Source organism: Rhinolophus sinicus, chromosome 17 (assembly GCF_057876585.1).
Source record: "Rhinolophus sinicus isolate RSI-liver-muscle chromosome 17, RSI-T2T, whole genome shotgun sequence".
Taxonomy (NCBI): Eukaryota; Metazoa; Chordata; class Mammalia; order Chiroptera; family Rhinolophidae; genus Rhinolophus; species Rhinolophus sinicus.
In genome coordinates this window covers 59,504,899-59,527,116 of record NC_142517.1, presented here as the reverse complement: position 1 = coordinate 59,527,116, position 22,218 = coordinate 59,504,899, and the positions used below count along the sequence as shown (strand labels likewise).

The 22,218-nt window shown below is 36.1% G+C and overlaps 1 protein-coding gene across 3 annotated transcripts in view; it reads right to left on the bottom strand.

Moving 5' to 3' along the window:
* Positions 1–10,818: 10,818 nt before the first annotated feature.
* The window catches only part of OSBPL11 (oxysterol binding protein like 11), an 81,960-nt gene continuing 70,560 nt past the window's right edge, over positions 10,819–22,218 (bottom strand). For all 3 annotated transcript variants that reach the window (XM_019723661.3, XM_019723662.3, XM_074330551.2), the window contains 2 exons: positions 16,474–16,627; positions 10,819–12,504 (listed from right to left, as the gene is read on the bottom strand). In XM_019723661.3, the coding sequence (XP_019579220.2) occupies positions 12,439–12,504; positions 16,474–16,627 (220 nt within the window). In that variant the 3' untranslated portion in view covers positions 10,819–12,438. The remainder of the gene's footprint in view (positions 12,505–16,473; positions 16,628–22,218) is intronic.

Here is a 22,218-nt window from a genome sequence, read left to right as displayed (position 1 = left end):
TCTGTTATTTGAATTTTTTACAAGAAGACATGAATTCAAATACTGCTTGACAAATTATTTCGTAAGTATGAAAATTCACCCACCGGTATCCTTCAAAGTGGGAATGGAAGTTGGAGGGAGGAGGAAAGTTCTTTTTATTATACACACATCTTTAAAAGAAAAAAGCAATTTCAATGTTGTATGATAAGCACAGAAACAGGGAGGAGGAGCCTTCATACCAACCTGGAATGGTAGTGAGAGAAAGAAGAGGGGAGAATTACTCAGGTCAAGAGGTGGCGTGGGCTGGGGGCAGGGAGGCTTAAGGCCATGGAAGCAGCATAAGGAGAAGCATTAAGGAATGAAACAAGTATATTTTGGGAAAATATGACATTATGTCCTGGAGTGCAAGGGTGAGGAATGCTGGGAAATGATGAAGAGGCGGGTGGGGGAGGAGACGGGTGGCAGGAAATGATCCATTTAAGCTCTGCCATCAGGCATGGCCTAGCCTCCCCGTTATCAAAAATTAGCAAATAATATTAACTAAGTTACACAGGACAAGTCCCCTGTTTGGGCCTCAAAACTCATATGCAGCTGCACAATTTCAATTCACCTCCACTTCTAATTTTTTTGAAATTTCTGAAAAATTAATACATGTACTTGGCATAGAAATTAAGAGGTACAAGCAGGTATACAGCAAGAAGTAAGTCGGCCTTCAATTTCTAATCTTGAGTCCTTTGCTTTCCTACCCTTGAGTCAACCAACATAGAATTTTTCCGGAAATGACATCACTTGTTTTGAAAAACGTTTCAGCCTAGTATCGGCTGCACAGTGTCATCTCAATTTGAAAGAAGCTACACACAATTCAGACTAATATCTTGAGCTCAGCAGAACAGGTCTAAAGGGAATAAATATAGCTTCCCCCAAAGCTCACTTAAGCAGAAAATTTAAAGTTTCAAGTGTTTATAAGAACTATATCTATTTTTAGTGGATTTGATTAAAATTATAAAATGCTAAATAGTTCTTATTGGTCAGAACTTCTAGCCAAAGCTCGCCCAAGGTCATACCGAGTAAAGACGGAAACCTAAGATTTCTGACTCCCTACTTAGGTGATCACTCTTGTATTGCACTTCAGGGTGGTTCTGAAAACCAGCAGGACAACTGGAAATTAACTGTTATGACTATTATTAGTGTGAATAGAAATCCTCAGTGGCCTCTGCTTTTAAATAGCCAAGGGAACATGGAGACCCTTGCTCTGAGCTCTACTTCACCGAGATCTTAACAAAAATATGAAAGTAGTTTTTCGAAGAGTACATTCTGTATTATTCCATTGTATGAAGTCCAAAACAAGCAAACTAGCATTCTACGATAGAAACAAGAATGGATGCCTCTGGGAGAGTGGGAGATTCGACCACAAAGGAGCCTGGGAACTTTCTGGGTTAAGGGAAAGGTTTTTATATCTTGATTTGATTGATACAGGTGTTACATGGGTATATACAGTTGTCAAAACTCACTGAATTGTACACTTAAGATATGTATATTTTATTGCCGATAAATTATACCTCAATTACCGGGAATTTGAATGAGATGAAATTCTTTTCAAAATCAAGTAAAAGTTGCTCACACCAAAGGAAGGAAAAGGATCAAAAACTCTGTAGACCTGGAACATTTTTGTGTCATTTCTGTAGCATCTGGGCTCTGCAGGAATTTAGCAAGCTTTTCGGCAGCCATCTGTCCTCACAATTGGCCATGCTAATCACATATATTTGAGTGATGATTTGCAGTTTTTCCATCCATCACTTTGTTGAGCCTCAAAACACCTTATAAGGCAGGTAAGACAAGTATTGTTATTCCTATTACAGTTTGGGGAAGTAAGGTTCAGAAAAGTTCAATAATTTGCCCAATAATTGGCTCCTTTTAGCTATTAAAGACAGAGCTAAAATCCCAGTTCAGGTTTAAGGAATCTGAAATTATACATCTAGAATTTTTTTCACTATGTCATATTTCGGAAAAATCCAGCTGTCTCAGACTTAGAGCTACGTTCAAAGAATGAGGATGCTGGATCACACTGTAACAATTCCAGGAACACTGTGGAATTGAGTATCAGTGCAGGGTTAGGCAAGCGAGGCACTTAGCGTACATTGAAGAAGGTCCTCCCTCAGGTTCAGACACGTGCCAGTCGTAACACGACCTTGTTATTACCAATTTAAATTTAAGGAATTGAGACTCGGAGCTAGGTTAGATGACTTAAGTTTTACAGATAGTAAGTAAATAGTGAAACCAGTAATTAAGAAGGGGCCTTCAGGTACAAATTCTGCTAACCCTTCTCTTCAATGTTTTGTGATTTAGCCATAAGAGTTTTAAGATCATTAGGTTTTTAATTGATTGTATACTAAATAAACAATTGACCAAACGACTTCCAAATTCAAGTGCAACAATAACCATTCAACAATTCCTGACTAAAAACTCTCAGCAAAGTAGGAATTGAAGAGAACTTCCTCAAACAGATAAAAAGCTATGAAACATCTACAGCTAACCTTATACTTAATGGTGAAAGATTGTTTTGACCTAAGGTCAGGAACAAGGCAAGAATGTTAAATACAAAATTTCATTTTGTATTTAAGTTTCTAAGCAGCACAATAATCAATAAAAAGAAAGTATTCAGATTGGAAAGGAAGAACAACACTATTTATTCACAGATGTCAAGAAGGTCTATGTGGAAAATTATAAGGAATTTACAGAAGAGCTTCCTGAGGTAATAACTGAGTTGAGGAAGCCTGCAGAATACAAAGGATACAAGATCAATACACAAAACTATATTGTACTTGTTGTATATATTAGCAACAAACAATTGGAAACTGAAAATGTTTAAGAATGTCATTTAGAACATCAAAAATATGAAACACTTAGACATAAATCTGATATAAGATATATAAGCCTGGGTGGCCAGATGGTTCAGTTGGTTAGAGCGTGAGCCCTTAACAAGGTTGCCAGTTCAATTCCCGCATGGGATGGTGGGCTGCACCCCCTGCAACTATAGACTGAAAACGGTGACCGGAATTGGAGCTGAGCTGCGCCCTCCACAACTAGATTGAAGGACAATAACTTGGAGCTGATGGGCCCTGGAGAAACACACTGTTCCCCAATATTCCCCAATAAAATTTAAAAAAAAGATACTGTATGTAAACCTGTATACTACAAAATACAAAATATTGCTGAGAGAAACTAAACAAGACTGGACTGAAATAAATGGAGAGCTACACAGTATTCATGCTGAGAAGACTCAATATTGGTAAGATGTCATTCTCCCCAAAATGACCTATGGCTTCAATGAAATCACAATTAAGTTCCAGCAGGCTTTTTTGTTGAAATTAACAAACTTGTCCTAAAATTTATGTGGAAATGCAAAGGACCTGAAATGGCTAAAACAACCTTGAAAAAGAACACAGTTGGAAGATTTACACTATCTGACTTTAAGATTCATCATGAAGTTATAGTAATCAAGACAGTGTAGTGTTGGCATAAAGATAGACAAACATATCACTTAAAAATAGACTCCATTGTAGACCCATACACTTATGATCACTTAGTTTTAGACAAAGGCATAAAGACAATTCAATGGACAAAGTATTGTTTTTCTAAACAAACTGTGCTGGAAGAATTGGGTATCCATATGCAAAAAAACCCCCCGAAACAAAAATAATCCAAAAAACTTTGATGCATACTTTGCACCATATTCCATAAAAAAGTAACTCAAAATGGATTATACACCTAAATGTAGGAGCTAAAACTATAAAACTTCTGAGATAAAATATAGGAGAAAATATTTGTGATCTTGGGTCAGGAAAGATCTTAGATATGACACCAAAAGCATGATCCATAAAAGAAAAATTTGATAAATTGGGCTTCATCAAAATTAAGAATTATCTGCTATCCAAAAGACACTGTTTAGAAGAATGAAAAGAGAAGCCACAGACCGGAGAAATTATTTACAAACCAAATGTAACAGGCTTGTATACAGAATATATGAAGACAACCAATAAGAAAACAACCCAATTATAGTATGGGCAAGAGATTTGAACAGACATTTTACCAAAGATAAACAGATCACATATAAGCACATGAAAAGACAGATGTTCTACATCACTAATCGTTAGGGTTCTACAAATTAACATCATAACATGCTACCATCACACACCCATTAGAAGAGCAAACATTAAGACGACTGTCCATACCAAGTATTGCCAATGAGACGCAGCACCTGGAACTCTCTTGCACTGCTGCTGGGAATGTACAATGACACAACCATTTTGGGAAACCCACTTGCAGGTTCTTAAAAGTTAAAAATATACACCTACAATTGCACTCCTAGGTATTTACCCAAGATAAATGAAAGCATATGTCCATACAAAGACTTGTAAAATAATGTTCATATCAGCTTTACTTGTAATAGCCCCAAACTGGAAACAACCTAAATATCTATTTACCAATGAAGGGATAAAGAAATTGTGGTATAACCCAAACAATGGATTACTACTCAGCAATAAAAAGGAATGAACTACTAATACACAAAAAAATATGGATAAGTAGCAAAATAATTATGCTGAGTGAAATAAGCCAGATTCCCCTCCCAAAATAGACCATACTGTTTGATTCCATTTATATAAAATTCTAGAAAATGTAAAATTAATCTATGACATAAAGAGATTGGTGGCATGGTGCATTGAATGGTGGCCTCCAAAAAAGGTTATGTCCATATCCCAATTCCCTGTGAATTACTTGGAAAAAGCATCTTTGCATATATAATTAATGATCTTTTTTTTTGGTCTATTTACATGTAATACCTTTTTTAAAAAATTTATTTGGGTGTAAGATCTTTTTTTAAAAATTTATTTGGGTGACAATGGTTAGTAAATTATATAGGTTTCAAGTGTACATTTCTATAATACATCATCTATATATCACCTTGTGTGTTCACCACCCAGTCAGTTCTTTGATCACCATATATTTGACCCCCCTTTATCCTCTTCTACCATCCCCCCTCCGCCCTTGCCCTCTCTGGTAACCACTAAACTATTGTCTGTCTATGAGTATTTGTTTGTCTTGTTCCTTTGTTGCTTTCAGTTTTATATCCCGCACATGAATGAAACCATATGGTTCTTGACTTTTTCTGACTTATTTTGCTTAGCATAATAAGATCAAGATCCATCCATGTTGTCGCAAATGGCAGAATTTCATTTTATGGCAGAGTATTATTTCATTCTTCTTTATCCAATCATCTATTGAAGGACACTTTGGTTGGTTCCTTGTCTTGGTCACTGTAAATAATGCTGCAATGCACATCGGAGCACATATATCTTTACAGATGTTTTCAGATTTTTGGGGTAGATACCCAGGAGAGGGATTGCTGGGTCATATGGTAATTCTATTCTTAATTTTTTGAGGAACCACCATACTGTTTTCCATAGCGGCTGTACCAATTTACAGTCCCACCAGCAGTATATGAGAGTTCCTTTTTCTCCACAATCCATCCAACACTTTTTGTTACTTGTTTTGTTTATGATAGCCATTCTAACAGGTGTGAGGTTAGAATGCTATCATAAACAAAACAAGTTTTGTTTTGCATTTCCCCATAGCTAGTGAAAGTGAGCATCTTTTCATATATCTGTTGGCCATTTGTATGTCTTCTTGGGAGAAGTGTCTGTTCACGTCCTCTGCCCATTTTTTAATTGGATTTATTGTTGTTGTTGCTGTTGAGTTGTAGGAGTTCTTTGTATATTTTGGATATTAGCCCCTTATCATTGATGTTGTTTATAAATATCTTCTCCCATTCGGTTGGTTCCTCTTTGTTTTGTTGATGGTTTCTTTTGCTGTGCAGGAGCTTTTTAGATCTAGTCCCATTCATTTATTTTAGCTTATACTTCCCTTGCCTTTGGAGTCAAATTCGTAAGATCCTCTTTGAACCCAAAGTCCATAAGCTTAGTACCTATGTTTTCTTCTATGCAGTTGTTTCATGTCTTATGTTTAGGTCTTTGATCAATTTTGAGTTAATTTTGGTACATGGTGACAGATAGCAGTCTAGTTTCATTCTTTTGCACGTGGCTTTCCAATTTTTCCCAGCATCATTTATTGAAGAGGTTTTCTTTTCTCCATTGTATGTTTTTGGCTCCTTTGTCAAAACTTATCTGCCCATATACACGTGGGTTTATTTTTGGGCTTTCAATTCTATTCCATTGGTCTCTGTGTCTGTTTTTCTGCCAATACCATGCTGTTTGGATTATTGTTGCCCTGTACTACAAATTAAACTCAGGGAGTGTGACACCTCCAGCATTGTTCTTTTTTCTGAGGATTGCTTTGGCTGTGCGGGGTCTTTTGTGGTTCCATAAAAATCTGATGATTTCTTTAAAATTCTTTTTAAATTTTAAATTTTCTTGCTCTATTTCTTTTAAAAAATGCCATTGGGATTTTGATGGGAATTGCATTAAATTTGTAGTTGCTTTGGGTAATATGGCCATTGTAACTATGTTGATTCTTCCAATCCATGAACATGGAATGTCTTTCCATTTCTTTGAGTCTTCTTCAATTTCTTTTAAAAATGTCTAGTTTTCAGTGTATAGGTGCTTTGCATCCATTCTTAAGTTTATTCCAAGGTATTTTATTCTTTTTGTTGCAATTGCAAAAGGAATTATTTTTTTTCCCATTTCTTTTTCTGAAATTTGTTAGTATATACTGTGTTTCCCTGAAAATAAGACCTAGCCGGACAATCAGTTCTAATGTGTCTTTTGGAGTAAAAGTTAATATAGGACCTGGTCTTACATTATATAAGACCTGGTATTATATTATAATTATATAAGACTGGGTCTTATAGTAAAATAAGACCGGGTCTTATATTAATTTTTGTTCCAAAAGACATATTAGAGCTGATTATCTGGCTGGGTCTTATTTTTGGGGAAACACGGTAGGAATGCAATGGATTTTTGTACATTGATTTTTGTAGCTAGCAACTTTACTGTATTCATTTATTGTTTCTAATAGCTTTTTGGTGGAGTCTTTAGGGTTTTCTACATAAAAAATCATGTCATCTGCAAAAAGTGACAATTTAACTTCTTCATTCCCAATTTGGATATTTCTTTCTCTTGCCTGATTGCTCTGGCGAGGACTTACAGTACTATGTTGAATAACAGTGGTGATAGGCGGCAGCCCTGTCTTGTTCCTGAACGTAGAGCAAAAGTCTTCAGTTTTTACCATTAATTATTTTAGCTGAGGGTTTGTCATATATGACCTTTATGATGTTATTTTCCTTCCATATCCATTTTATTGTTACAATCATAAATGGATGTCTATCTTGTCAAATGCTTTTTCTGCATCTATTGATATAATCATGATTTTTATCTTTTATTTTATGTGATGTATCACATTGATGGATTTGCGTATGTTGAACCATCCTTGTGCCCCAGGGATGAACCCCACTTGGTCGTGATGTGTAATCTTTTTAATGTATTATTGTATTTGATTTGCTAGAATTTTGTTTAGGATTTTTGCATCTGCATTCATCAGAGACATTGGTCTGTAATTTTCTTTTGTGTGTGTTATCCTTACCAGGTTTTGGTAACAGGGTAATGTTGGCCTCATAAAATGAGTTAGGAAGTATTGCTTCTTCAATTTTTTGATAAAGATCTTGAGATGAAATCATCCTGGATTATCTAGGTGGGCCTTACAATCTAATGTCAAGTGTTCTTATGAGGGGACGGCAGAGGAAGATTTAAAAAAGAGAAGGCCCAGAAAAGAGGAGGCACTGGAACCACAGAGGCAGTGATTGGAATAACTGGCCACAAGTCAAAAAATGCCAAGAAGATACCAGAAGCTGGAAAAAGGAAAGAATGGATTCTCACCTCAAGCTTCTAGAGAGTGTGGCCCTGCTGGCATCTTGGTTTCAGACTTTGGGCCTACAGACCTGTGAGAGAATACATTTCTGTTGTTTTAATGCATTCAGTTTGTGGTAATTGTTACAGCAGCGTCAGGACACCAATACAAGAGGTTCCCTGGAAATGGGACAGGAGTGGAGAAGAGGGGAAATGTTGGAAGGGGAGATTACAAAGAGGCAAGAGTAAACTCTTGAGAATGATAAATATTTTCATTATCATGATTGTGGTGATGTTTCATGGGTATAGACATGTCAAAACTTATAAAACTATTTTAATCTTTTTGTTCATACTGTAAACTTTCCTCAAGTGGCTGCTGATCCTTAGCTATTAAAATGAGATGTAATGCATTGTCTATATATACACTTGGTGGGAGTTGCGGCCTTGGCTTCAGTCTAATTAACAGGGTTGTCAGCTGAGATTTGTTGTTGTTGCTGCTGGACCCTCCACATGTATTTGTAGGAGTTTTCTGGAGATTGTTCTCCCAAAAAGGATCTTTTAATCTCCTTCCTGAGGGTATAAGCCTGACCGCCAACATTTTAGGAATGGGATGGGGGAGGGGCTGGAAGGTCTTAGCTTTAAGTATGAAGACTTGTCCCATTTTCAGTTTCTCAATTTATGTGTGTTCCTAAATTGGGAACCTCTCTGGTTCAATCTCTCCAGAGTCTTTTGCACAGTAACACAAGGGTTAGTAAGTTGGTTGCGTTGTTCAGGGCTTCTTATGCAAACTTTGAACCAATCCTCTTGTTTGCCACTCATTGCTCAACTCCGCCTTCTATAGTATCTAGGTACCATGATGCCTTTCTGGGGTTTGGAGAGACCAGTAGCCTGGCCCTGGTTAACATCCCATTCTCAGGACTTCAGGTTTTAGTTTCTTCCCTCGTCCAAGTCTGTAAGGATAGGGAGAGTATTTGCTACATCAGAGTCCAATGCACCACCCAGCCCCAGAGAATACTTAACAGATGTTTGCTGAATGAATGAAGGTCTAACTACGTGCCTTGAAGTGAGCACTAAACTTTCTAAGCAATAATTTCTTTACCTCTAAAGTCTGAACAGCCCATCCCTGACTTTCCAATCTCACAGGGTTGTAATGAGCATCAAGTGAAAACATTTTGTAATATGTAAGAATTCCTTGTGCAGCTTGGTTTTTGGACAAAATATGGATTTTATGCTTTATTAGCACTCATTAGACGTTTTATTAGAACTCATTTTCAGGTCTATGAGCTTTGTTTTATTTTTATTCCCATCTGGTAGGATCATCTTCTCTTCCCTTTCCTACTATCTCTAGTGAATCACCACTGAACTTCTAGTAACGGGAGTAGCTATAGAGAATCCCTCTAAAGTGTAGATTCTGGAGTAATCACCCCAATTTACCTTTCTCTGGGGGAACAAACAATAGAAGTTAGCCTTCACCTCAAAGTAATATTTTTAACAAAATTTCAGGCTTACCTAATTAATACAACCTTTAAGAATTCATCTGGGGCCGGCTTGGTGGCTCAGGAGGTTAGACCTCCATGCTCCTAACTCCGAAGGCTGCCAGTTCGATTCCCACATGGGCCAGTGGGCTCTCAACCACAAGGTTGCCAGTTCAACTCCTCGAGTCCCGCAAGAGATGGTGGGCTCCGCCCCCTGCAACTAAAAATTGAACACGGCACCTTGAGTTGAGCTGCCGCTGAGCTCCCAGATGGCTCAGTTGATTGGAGCGCATCCTCTCAACCACAAGGTTGCCAGTTCGACTCCTGCAAGGGACGGTGGGCTGTGCCCCCTGCAATTAGAAAACGGCAACTGGACCTGGAGTTGAGCAGCGCACTCCACAACTAAGACTGAAAGGACAACAACTTGAAGCTGAACGGCACCCTCCACGACTAAGACTGAAAGGACAACAACTTGATTTGGAAAAAAGGCCTGGAAGTACACTCTTTTCCCCAATAAAGTCCTGTTCCCCTTCCCCAATAAAAAGAAAAAAAGAAAAAGAAAAAGAAGGAAAAAAAAAGAATTCATCTGTAGAAGCTGTTTCATCAAGAACCAGATATTTATAATGAGAGTAAAGTGTAAGTACTAGAATTATGGAATGAGAGAGTCAATACTTCCATTCTTTTTCTTCTCATTATTTTTGGTGAAAAGTAGGCATTAGAGGTGATGTTGGTCACAGCTTACAGAGTTCAGTGAATGAATACGTAGATGCCATATCTCACCCAATATACAATCTAAAATTACCTTTCGGGGCTTAAAAACAATTCAAAATGCAACTAATTGGAACATGACTATGGAGCTTAACCACAAATATCTGACAGAAGGTATAGGGCGGTATCATCAACATGGTGAACAAATAAAAGCCCAAATAGGTGGCCAGAACATTCTCTTTTTGTCACTTCTAGTCTTGAACTTCTTAATACACAATTCCTAGTTGCCAGATGGAAAGTGTACCTTTAAAACTTTGGCCCAAAAGAAAGAGATAGAAATATGTTGCAATTGCTACAAAGACGCATTTCTAGGCCAAATATTAACAAGGTGTAGATAAAAAAACAAAACAGAAAAGGCCTCTAGCTCTTGTCAAGTGGATAAGCTGCAGCTTCTGGAAGTACATATTCTCCTTCCTCACTCTCGGGGTCCTGCTTCTAGGAGAGAAGTGGGAGGTCAAGAAGAGAGGGACTAGGTAAAACAATTACCCTAAAGTAGCAGCATTTCACTCCTGTCAAAGACTCCAATCCAATAATGTGGGAGATTTCAATTACTCATAAATGTATTATTTTTCATAAGAATTTTTAAACTTATTAAATTTACTCATTACTCTCTTTAAGAGATTCCTAAAGATAAGTATTTAAAGAGAAAACAAATGCCTCTCTCAAATGTACAGGACAAGAACTCCACTAAAATAGAAACTTTCTATTTTTCTCCATTCATAAAAAAGACAAAGGCATCATTGTCCTCTAGTTTTATTATTTTTCAATCTTCCCAACACATGAACTATTACTCACTTTGAGATATTTTTCAGTGCATTTCACAGCAAAAATGAACAAGAGAATCATTAAAATGGTTGTACATAAACCAATTCTGTTTTTATAATTTACAATTTGTTGAAGAAATTGTTTTGCTGTTTTCGTCCTATTAACCCCTTTAATAAAACACAATTTATCAGAGCACAAAGCTTAAATTTCTTATGATGACGTAACCGATATAGCCACCTGCAATGGCTGATGAATAACAGGTATGTTATACACACTGATTGGAAGACAACATCAGAAGAAACAGAATAAGGCACCACTCTTGGAAAATTAAGGTAGCTTGTAGTAACAAGTGTTGAGCACCGGAAGTAGGTGCTCAATAAATACTTGAATGAATAACGAAAGCCATAATCAGCACTATTCTTTTAGTTGCCAGAACTTCTTCAACCTCAATAAAATACTTATTTAAAAAAGATTTGTACCTGAATACAACTTCCTGGTATCTTTTTATCTCATACTCTTTCTTCAGCATTTGAGTTTCCTTGAAAAGAAAAAACCATACTGTACACACTCTCAGTCACGTATGTAACTTCTGAGTTACTGACACAGATGAAGTTGTTTTAAATTTTGAGTGAACAGAGGTAAGATAAGCATACTTATCCAGAGGGATAACACATAATACTGGATATTACCCTACAAGTGAAAAAAAGGTAAGGAAAAAACTAACAGTTTTCTTTTTTAATATCTGCTATATTCTTTAATGCCTCAGTTCTTGAGAAAGGCCAAAATCTCATCATATTGACATGAACACATTTTAAAAAATTGTCTCTCAACTGTAGTATTTAATAAAACTAGGTGCTGAAAAATGTTCTGAAATTTTTCAAGTCAATCTTGTTTTCAAGTATATTAAAATGTTCAGAAGAAAAAATTCTCCATGGTTATAATTCGAATCAATTTATAAATATACTTTTTAAAAGACAGTTCCAACAGAGGTGGATAATGGACAAGATCCTCAGACACAGGCACACAGTCTCTTAGAAGGAACAGAACGCCTTGTTACTACAACCGGTTGATATTTTTTTTTTTTTAACACTGATTTCAGGCACAATGGCTGAATCCACATCTGGGTCGTGTTCCTCCTCCTCTTGGTTTGTTTGTAAGAGTAGTGAATACTTCAGTTACTGACAGAAAGCAAAGCACAGACTCTGAAACAGACTTCACTTTTCACTATAAAGAAATCAAAATCATTGAGTTCTCACTGTTGTGTGTATCTGCTGCCCCGATGAAAAAATAAGGGATTCAAATTTAGCGTGAGGAGCAGGAACTGGATAAAAGATTAATCATCTAACAAGTCAGGTGAAAGGTTTTCAGATGATATTGCTCACATCACATGAATAGGTCGGTGAGAGGTCCACAGTGCTTCTTCAACACTTTGGTCTCGCTGCAGTCCTGTGGGGCCCTAATAGGTACATTCGTGTTTAGCTAATTTCAGTCTGTAATCAGGAAGCAGGTCACTCAGTGCAATAACTCCGTTCTGGGAGGGTTCAGGGTAAACAGAGAAGAATTTCATTTGGTCGAGTCTTAGATAGCGTGTATCACTCTGCTGGTTGTGTTGTTGGAATTATTTTCCAAAGGGGTTTGTGATAAACCCAGCCATCTCCCTGAAAACAAGTAGAAGAAGAAATTAAACAACCATTCTTGTAGTATTTTCAGAGTCAGTAACCAAAACTAGAAGCAATGCCTTCATTGAAAAGGAATTCTATTCTCACATTGAAAAACAAGAGTTTTTGTAAAGGAAAAAAAATCTCTGTGCTTAATTAAGACATCAAACAACGCCTGTGGTTTAGATGGCATTAGGTGAGAAGTTCTGGTCTGGGAGGACCGAATTTGTGCCCCCATGAACTTATGATTTTGAAGAATTCACTTGTGGCAATTCTGCCAGTTTTGCTAAAATGCTACAGATTGAGCCGCAGAAGCAGCAAAGGAAATGGTCAGGAAGGGACTACCTGTTCTCTCGATCTCAACTGGCACCTCCAGTATCTCAGTGTTGTTTTCTAGTTCTTTCCTGACTCTACCCTATTAGCTTCCCCTGGTTCCTATGAATAGAAGGTTACCACAAGGGGATGAAGTTAGAGTCAGAATGAACTAAAGACAGGAGACCAAGTGAGGAACAGAGCTGCAGCAACTGCATCAAGCAACATACTGGGGTGGGAGCTTGGCAGAGTTGAGGTCACAGTAGCTAAAACTGGGAGTTCAGTGTCAGGGGGACTAGGCAAAGTCAGGCAGATCTGAGCCTCTGTCCTGAACCTGTACAGCTCCTTCAATGTATTTCTGTTTTTAAAAAATATTTTAATATATTTATCCTACCTTGTTCCAAAAATGATTTAAGTCCAGCAATTATTTGGCTCATAGTAACAAGGACCCTCTCCTTGACCAAACTTTACTCAGACTCCTTTGAGTCTCTCTTCTTGACTAAGCCTCCTTTTAGCCTGCTGAGCCCAGTTTTAGCAAAAAATCCTGACAAACCAGTTTATCAAGAATCCCCTCATCCTTAATATCCAATTAAACTCCTCTTCTTCCACCCTTCATATCTAACCAAGTGCTTCTCCCACCTCCCCCATCCTTAGACCTAACCAAGGTCCCTTTTAGTAATTTTCCATCTACTCCCTCACCCTGCCCATTGGCTATAAAGTCCCATTTGTCCCCATATTCAAAGTTGAGTTCAAGCTCTCTCCTCTATTGCAATAGTCTTCAATAAAGTCTTCCTTGCCATTTTTATTACGTGTCAGAATAATTTTTCTTTAACAGCAGCCATCACATTGTTTATTATATTAAATCACCTGGTTGATAATTTTCAACACTGTTCTTTGAAAAAGATGTTACCTAACCACATTATAAAATGCTAGGTTTAGAAGTTAAGACATGCCATCTGACCATCCATTTCATTTTACAGATGAAGAAACTAAGATCTGAGAAATGAAATGAATTGCCCAACGTCACCAAGGAAAGAGCAGAGTTCTTCTCAGTACACCTTCCATATATTTACCCACATTTTACAGATGAGGAAACTGAGGTTAGAAGTGGTAAATAAACTATCTAAGGTAAGAGCTGGCCCTCAAACTTAGCACATCTGCCTCCAATACGGCCTGCTATATTAAAAAGGCTTTCCTGCTTGCATTTATATACAACTTAAGAAATTTTAAACACTCACTTAAGAGTATATAACCAATAGATCCTGGTGGACATGTATAATAACAAAAGGGAAGAAATGAAAGACCTAACACATTAAACGTCAGTGAGAAATAGTCAGAAAACGAAAATGGGTATAATTAAATGGTACTAGAAACAGTTTAAGTTTATCTATGCTTTCTCTGGTTACTCTATCCAAATGACTCTATTCTTTATTCTTCCATCTAACTAAGGTCAACTCCTAACTGGTCTGTAATCGGTCTGAAAGCAATAATAAAAGTACAAAAGCCCTTGTTACTCATAACAATATTTAAAAAACATCTACTAAGTGCCCAGCCACTCTGCTTAGGACTATACAAGGGAGACAAAAATGGACTTTTCAGTAACATATGACGTCTTAGCAAAGAGCCATACACAATGGGAACAGCTCCAAATTTGTTAAGAACCTTGTGGCACCAACCAGCGTGGGCTAGCTGCCCACCTTGTCAGCCTCACTGGTACTCCCCAGTGCTTCTCAGATGTGATGGCACACGTCGTGGTCCAGTGGCATACAGGATGTCACCTGGTTGCCCCATGGGCTTGGGGAATTACTATATGACACAATCTAACCTATGTGTTGTACCACTGCCATCGCGTACCATGTGGGGAGCCCTGCTTCATCTTACCACCCAAAGGGGCCTGAATCTGAGTCAGCATCTCCAATCTACTGTTCTGTCAGGTGGTTACTTAAGATCATCTGGGTCAAAAGAAATTCACTATTTTATTGGATAATCACCATACCTTGCCATCATGTTCTGCATTTGTCTATCCAACATCACAAAGTGTGATAAAAAAATTAAGTGGCTTATAATAATATCTATCAAATAAGGAATAAATGAGAAGTAGCAAGTTTATATGTCATGTTAGCAGCAAGAATCAGGGTGCCTATCAGTTAAAATCCCTTTGGTTGCATCTTTTACCCATTATAGCTCACTTTTTTCAGCCCTCAGAGTTCATTTTCACAGAAGCCCTCCCTTGGAAACTTTCCTCTTGAGAATCTACTTCTGGTACATTTGCTTTCTTAATGAGCTTGAAGTGAAAAAAATCCAAGGTTACCAGACTATAATTTTGAATAGTAATTAAAAAGTTTTATATTCTTCATATAAGAATGCAGAGATATGAAGTACTTTCCCTAATTTCTATCTATGAAAACAGTTAGTAATTTATATTAGATAACTAAGGATTAAAAAAAAAGTAATGAAACTACTCTAACTATGGGATTTTAAGAGCAACAACTATGTAAAAATCCCATTCAAATCACTTTTACCAAATACCATCCTGATGGACCAATATTGAAATTCAATGGGTTTCCTTAGACTTGGTTATAGACACGAAAACTTTTCTTGGTATCAGATCTGGTTCATTATTCACCTTTCTGAGTTCTACCAGAAAATAATAAACAAAATGAAACAAGACAAAATCTTTACATTTAGAAGACTTCAGAAATAATTTAGTACAACTGCAAAACCAGTGCATTAAACTCTTCTACATAAGCCATAGTCTCTTAGATAGCAATGGGGAACACATTACTATAAAATGTGCTGTTATTACTGGATATTTTTTATTGTTATACAATGCTTTCTTATGTTAAACTCAAAATGTGCTTCCCGGTAGTTTCGGCTTAGCTCAAGTCCGCTATTAGAACTGATAAAAAAGTTCTGTGTGGATGCGGCCGGATGGCTCAGTTGGTTGGAGCGTGAGCTCTCAACAACAAGGTTGCCAGTTCAATTCCCGCATGGGATGGTGGGCTGCGCCCCCTGCAACTAAAGACTGAAAACGGCTACTAGACTTGGAGCAGAGCTGCACCCTCCACAAGTAGATTGAAGGACTACGACTTAGAGCTTATGGGTCCTGGAGAAACACACCGCTCCCCAAAAATATTCCCCAATAAAATTTATAAAAATAAAGTTCTGTGTGATCGGCCTACATATATTTGAAGAAGGTTACAATAAATGGCTCCTGTTTTCTGTTCTTCCGGCTAAACACCCTCACTTCATTCTTTTTTCCTTAACTGTTATAAAGATTATAGTCACTTGACTGTCCTTTGTGTAGCCAATTACGTTTCTTATGTCTCTCTTAAAATGTGGTCTCTGGAAGCAAACACAGAATTTCAGTGTGGTACAAAAGGCAATAAAATAATAAACTACATATTCTATTGTTATGATAAAAGATTTTGTTAGCATTTTCATTTGTGGCGAATTAAATCCCCAAATCTATTTCATTTGAACTGCTGGTTAGCAATTTTACTTTGACAAATTGTGAAAAGCTCACAAAAAAGCTCAAGGTTAAGCTAGACTATTTTTAGAAATGGAAATGTGTAAGTGATAACAATTCAAGAACGCCTGGTAAGCTAACGTTCTAAGTAGTTAATGCGTTTTGGTCTGAAGACAGGTAGGACATACCTCTTTTATAAAATATTTGGTTTTCCAGGGTGTGCCTGCTTCAGTACGATGCCTTTCTTCGGTCCTCTGGCGTTCTTCCAGTGTCCTTTTATGCTCTGTGGCCTTATCAATTTCCGATTCCCTCAGAGAGTCTGTCACATCTTTCCACAATCGCCTGAAATCAGAAAACCATACATTTTACAAACATTCTTCAAAAAAGATAACTAAATAGAATCATACCCTCAAAATTAACAGTAATTTTAAAAACTTACACTTCCTAAATCAGATCTATAGTTTCATGCCTATGAGCTACAAGAACACTGATACTGTGTTACTGACGTCAATGCCCAACATGCTACTGCTTCTGCTTTTCCAATTAAAAATAATTTATATTTTCAGGTTATAAAACCAAGCTTTTTATTTTTAAGAGACTTAGGAAATACTAAGCAAAAAGATTTTAAAAGATATTAAAAAAATTTTTTTAAAAGCTGAAATACAAGAGAGACCACTTCTGCTTTTGGACATGATGAAATAAGAGCACCAGATTTACCCTCTTGCCTTTAATCAACTCAGAAACCAGACAAAATATAATGAAACAATGATTTTCAGATACCGAGCAAAAGGCAGAACAGGACAACAATCCCTTAGAGTTGGGAAACAACTCTATAGGGAGGGGGAAGCTCAACAAACTTGAAGCAAAAAATCGCCAGAACAATTCTTTGGGGAAAGTAGGATATAGTCTGTTCAACAAATTGCACTGAGACAACTGGATATCCACATGCAAAAAGATGACCTTAGACCTTCACCTCACAATAAAAATTTTAGAAGATACAGGAGAAAATCTTTGAGACTTTGCATTAGGCAAAGATTTCTTAGATGCAACACCAAAATCATAATCCATAAGAATATATTGATAATCTCATCCTCATCAAAATTAATATCTTTTACTGAGAAAAACACGATAAAAAATGAAAAGACAAGCAACAGACTAAAGGAAAATATTTGCGAAACACATAGCTAATACAGGATTTTTTTTCAATAAAGGATTTATATCCAGAATTTACAAATAACACCTGTAACCCAATAAGACAAACAATTTAATTTTTAAAATTGAGTGAAAAGATATAAGCACACATTTGTCTATCTTCCAGTGAAGACACACAAATGGCTAATCAGCACATGAAAACATGCTCAATATCATTAGTCATTAGGGATATGCAAATTAAAATCACAATGAGATACTATTCCACACCAACTAGAATGGACATATTAAATAGGACAGTAACAAATGCTGATGAAAATGTGCAGAATTGCAACTCTCATACATTGTTGTCAGGAAATGTTAAATGGTGCAGCCATTTTAGAAAATAGTTTGGCAGTTTTTTGAAAAGTTAGGCATAAACTACCCTGCAAACCAGCAATTTCACTCCTAGTATTTACCCAAAAGAAATGAAAACATGTTCACACACAGATTTGCATGAGGATATTCATAGCAGTATTAATCATCATAGTTCAAAACTGGAAATGTCCATCAATTGGTGAACGGAAGACAAAATGTGGTCTTATATAATAAAATTATATGGAACTTAAGAGGAAAATATATAGCATTATTCAATAATAAAAAGTGATGAACTACTGATATATACTACATCATGGATGAACCTCAACAACATGTTAAGTGAAAAAAGGTAGGCACAAGGTATCACATTTTGTATGATTTCATTTATTTGAAATATCCAGACAAGGTAAATTTATAGAGATGGAAAGTAGGTTCCCTGTGACTGGGGATAGGAATGAAGATTAACTGAAAACGAGCATGAAGGATCTTAGGGGAAGATGAAAAGATTCTAAAACTGATTTATGGTGATAACAGCACCACTCAGGAAACAGGTGAATTTTATGATATGTAAAATCTCAATAAAGTTTTTTTTTTAAAGTGGCACTTTGATATTAAAGTAAAATTCAAAGCAAGAACTACGACCAGGGATAAAGATGATCATTTCATAATAATCAATGTGAGTGCAAGGAGACATACAATCCTAAATGTGTATGCCCCTTATAACAGAGCTTCAAACAACATTAAGTAAAAACTTATAGAGCTACAAAGAGAAATATTCAATTATAATTGGTAATTTCAGTAATTGATTTCAATAACTGATCTCTACTGACAGAACAAGTACATAGAAAATCAGTAATGATATAGAAGACTAGAAAAATACTATTAACCCACATGACTTAATTGACATTTATAGAATACTCTCACCTAACACCAACAGAATACACTTTCTTGTCAAGTGCACATGAAACATTTACCAAGACATAAAGTATTTAGGGCCACAAAATAAATCTCAATAAATTTAAAGGATTGAAACCATACAAAGTATATTCTTTGACCAAAATGAAATTAAGTTAGAAATGAATAATGGGAAGATAATTGGAAAATCTCCAAATATTTGGAAATTAAACACATTACTAAATAACTTCATGACTCAAAAATAAATCACAAGGGAAATTTTAAAATATATATCAAAAGTTCTAAAGTTGTGAGATATACATAAAGCAGACTTAGAGGAAAATGTATAACTCTGAAAGTTTATATTGGGAAAGAAGAAAAACCAATGACCTAAACCAGGGGTCAAACTATGGTCCACTGCCCATTTTTGTAAATAAATTTTTATTTTAATATAGCAACATCTATTGCTAACTTTGTGCTACAATGGCAGAGTTGAGTAGTTGTGGTAGAGGCTATCTGGCCCCTTTAGCCTAAGATATTTATTCTCTGGCCTTTTACAAAAGAAGTTTGCTGATGCCTGACCTCAACTTCCATTTTAAGAAAGTAGAAAAAGGAATAGCAAATGATGCACCAAGTAAGCAGAACAAAGGAAATAAAAACAATCAGAGCAGAAATCAACGAAAAAGAACAAAAAAATATAGACAAAAACCAATGACAGCAAAAACTAGTTCTTGGGGTAAAATGAATAAACCTTTAACCACACTGATCAGGAAAAGAAGATACTGCCAATATAAGGAATGAGTGTTGATATCACTACAGATCCCACACACATTAAAAGAATAATAAGGGAATATTATGAACTATATACCAATAAATTTGACATATTTGATGAAATGAATCAATTCCTTGAAAGAGACAAACCACCAAAGTTCACTCAAAAAGAAATAGAAAACCTCAACACACTTAAGTACTAAAACTTTCCCCCAAGAAAACAACAGACTGCTATGCCCCATAAATGTAGACATAAAAAGTCCTTAATAAAATTTCAGCAAAGAGAATAATATAGTAGTATCTCTTAAACATCTCGTTTAATGATGGCTGGATTCTTCTGCTTCTACATTTAATTTGTTGTGATATATTTAAAGCATATAAATAAAATATGGCTTCACACAGACTCATATAGTTGGAAAAGGAAAAAAGTTTATTTTTCAAATAATTCAATTCTTCAATACTGTATCAAAACTTAGCAAGTTATAGTTTTTTAAAGGTTAGTGGCAATTTGAAAATTAAAAAATGTCAATGAATTTTTCTTACTCTGCTACACGGAGATCTATTGGTCTAATTTGCATCTTGGATGAAATTTTTACCCCTGCATATCAATTCTGCAACATCATTGATCAACTGAAACATGATCTTCCAGGTGTTGACATATTTTATTATAAAGTATTTAAAAAGCACATTCATTAGTAACACCACCAATTTCATCAGAAAATTCTTTGCTTGGAAAGCTCATTATGACAGATACAAATCATCCAAAATTTTGATTTTGCCTTGAAGCTTAAATTTTTTTCCAGTTTCACTGACATATGTAGCACTGTGTGTTTAAAGTGTACAGCATAATGACTTGACTTATGCTGTCAAGTGATTATCATTAAGTTTAATTAACCTCCAATATCTCATATAGATACAAAAAACTAAATTAAAAAAAACGTTTTCTCCTTGTGATGAGAAGAACTTTTAGGAAATACTCTCTTAACAACTTTCAAAATACACCATACAGCAGGGTTAGCTACAGTCATCATGTAGTACATTACATCCCAGTACGTGTAACTGAGTTTGTACCTTTTAACCACCTTCATCCAATTCCTTCACTCCCTACCCCTGCCGCTGGTAACCACAAACCTGATCTCTTTTTCTGGATGAATTTTTTTGAAATTGAGGTATAACTGACATATAACACTATATTAGTTTTAGGTGCATAACATAATGATTCAATATTTGTATATGTATATTACCAAATGATCACAATAAGTCTAGTTAACATCCATCACCATACATAGATACAAAATTTTATTTTCTGGTGATGAGGACTTTTAAGATCTCTTCCTAGCACGTTCAAATATGCAATACAGTATTACTAATTATAGTCACCATGTTGTACATTCCATCGCCATGACACATTTATTTTATAAGTGCAAGTTTCTATCTTTTGGCCCACTTCACCGATTTCGCCCCCCCACCCATGCCCACCTCTGGCACCACCAACTTGTTTTCTGTATCTATCAGCTTGGGTTTAAGATTTTCACATATAAGTGAGATCATACAGTATTTGTCTTTCTCTGTCTGACTTAGTTCACTTAGCATAATGCCCTCGAGGCCATCCCTGTTGCTGCAAATAGCAAGATTTCATTCTTTTTTATGGCTGAATAATATTCCATTGTGTGTGTACATACAGATATACCATAACTTCCTTATCTATTTGTCTGTCAATGGACACTTAGGTTGTTTCCATTTAAATTTTACTATTAGCAGCAAATACTGTCAATTGTTTTCCTTAAAGTGCCATGTTCATGTCATTCATTTACAAGAAAAATCTAATATCGAAATTAGAATGGCTATAGTTTGCCAACCATGCTATTAAATAAAAATGGTGTTTCATGAAACACTAGAGTAATTTGCTTGTAACTCAACCGCACTAGTGCTTTTCCTCCAGATAACTACTGTACTTGACGCCTATGCCCAATGTGTCATGCAGAATATTAAAAAAGACTTATTTTTTCAAAGACATTTAAAAAGAAATCGGCGTTTTAAAAATTGCCAGTACACGGCAGTGAAGAATATAGTGACAGCTTGTACAGTGGTGCCACTGTCTTCAGTGCTAAGTGCGAAGGCCCAGCACTGCTACCTACCATGGCTTGTGCACCAACGCGAGTGCCAAGAGCATGAAAAGAGCAAATAGCACCTTAGCATTCTTATGAAAAAAGTTTGAAATTGGAGATCCTCCAAAAGGATCAAGGACCCCAGGGATCTGCAGACCAAACCTTGAGAACCTCTCCTTCAGGATAAATCCCTAGCAGAAATTTTGTTTCCATCACTCTTGTTTTATTTTTTACCTAACCTGAGTCTTTGGTTAACGGGCATTTAATCCCTTTACTCATCTCGTTATACATTGTTTGGCTCCATTTAAGTGATCTTAAAATATTTAATGTTTCCTTATATTTCCTTTATTCTTTTTTAAATTGATAGAGTAGTATTTCCACATGATGTAAAATTTAAACAGTTCAAAAGGGCAGTTTGGAAAAGTAAGTCTCTTTCCTATTCCAGACCCCTGTACTTCTCTCCAAAAGCAACCACTGTCAACACATTTTGGAGACTATAACTTATTCACACATACACATCCACTTCACTTACTTTCAAAGGCCAATGACATATATTGCCAAAATACCCTCTAGGAAGGTTGTTCCAATTTACCTTCTAACCAGCAGTATGAAAATACCTATTTGTTCATACTGTTTCCCAAAAGACTTATTATT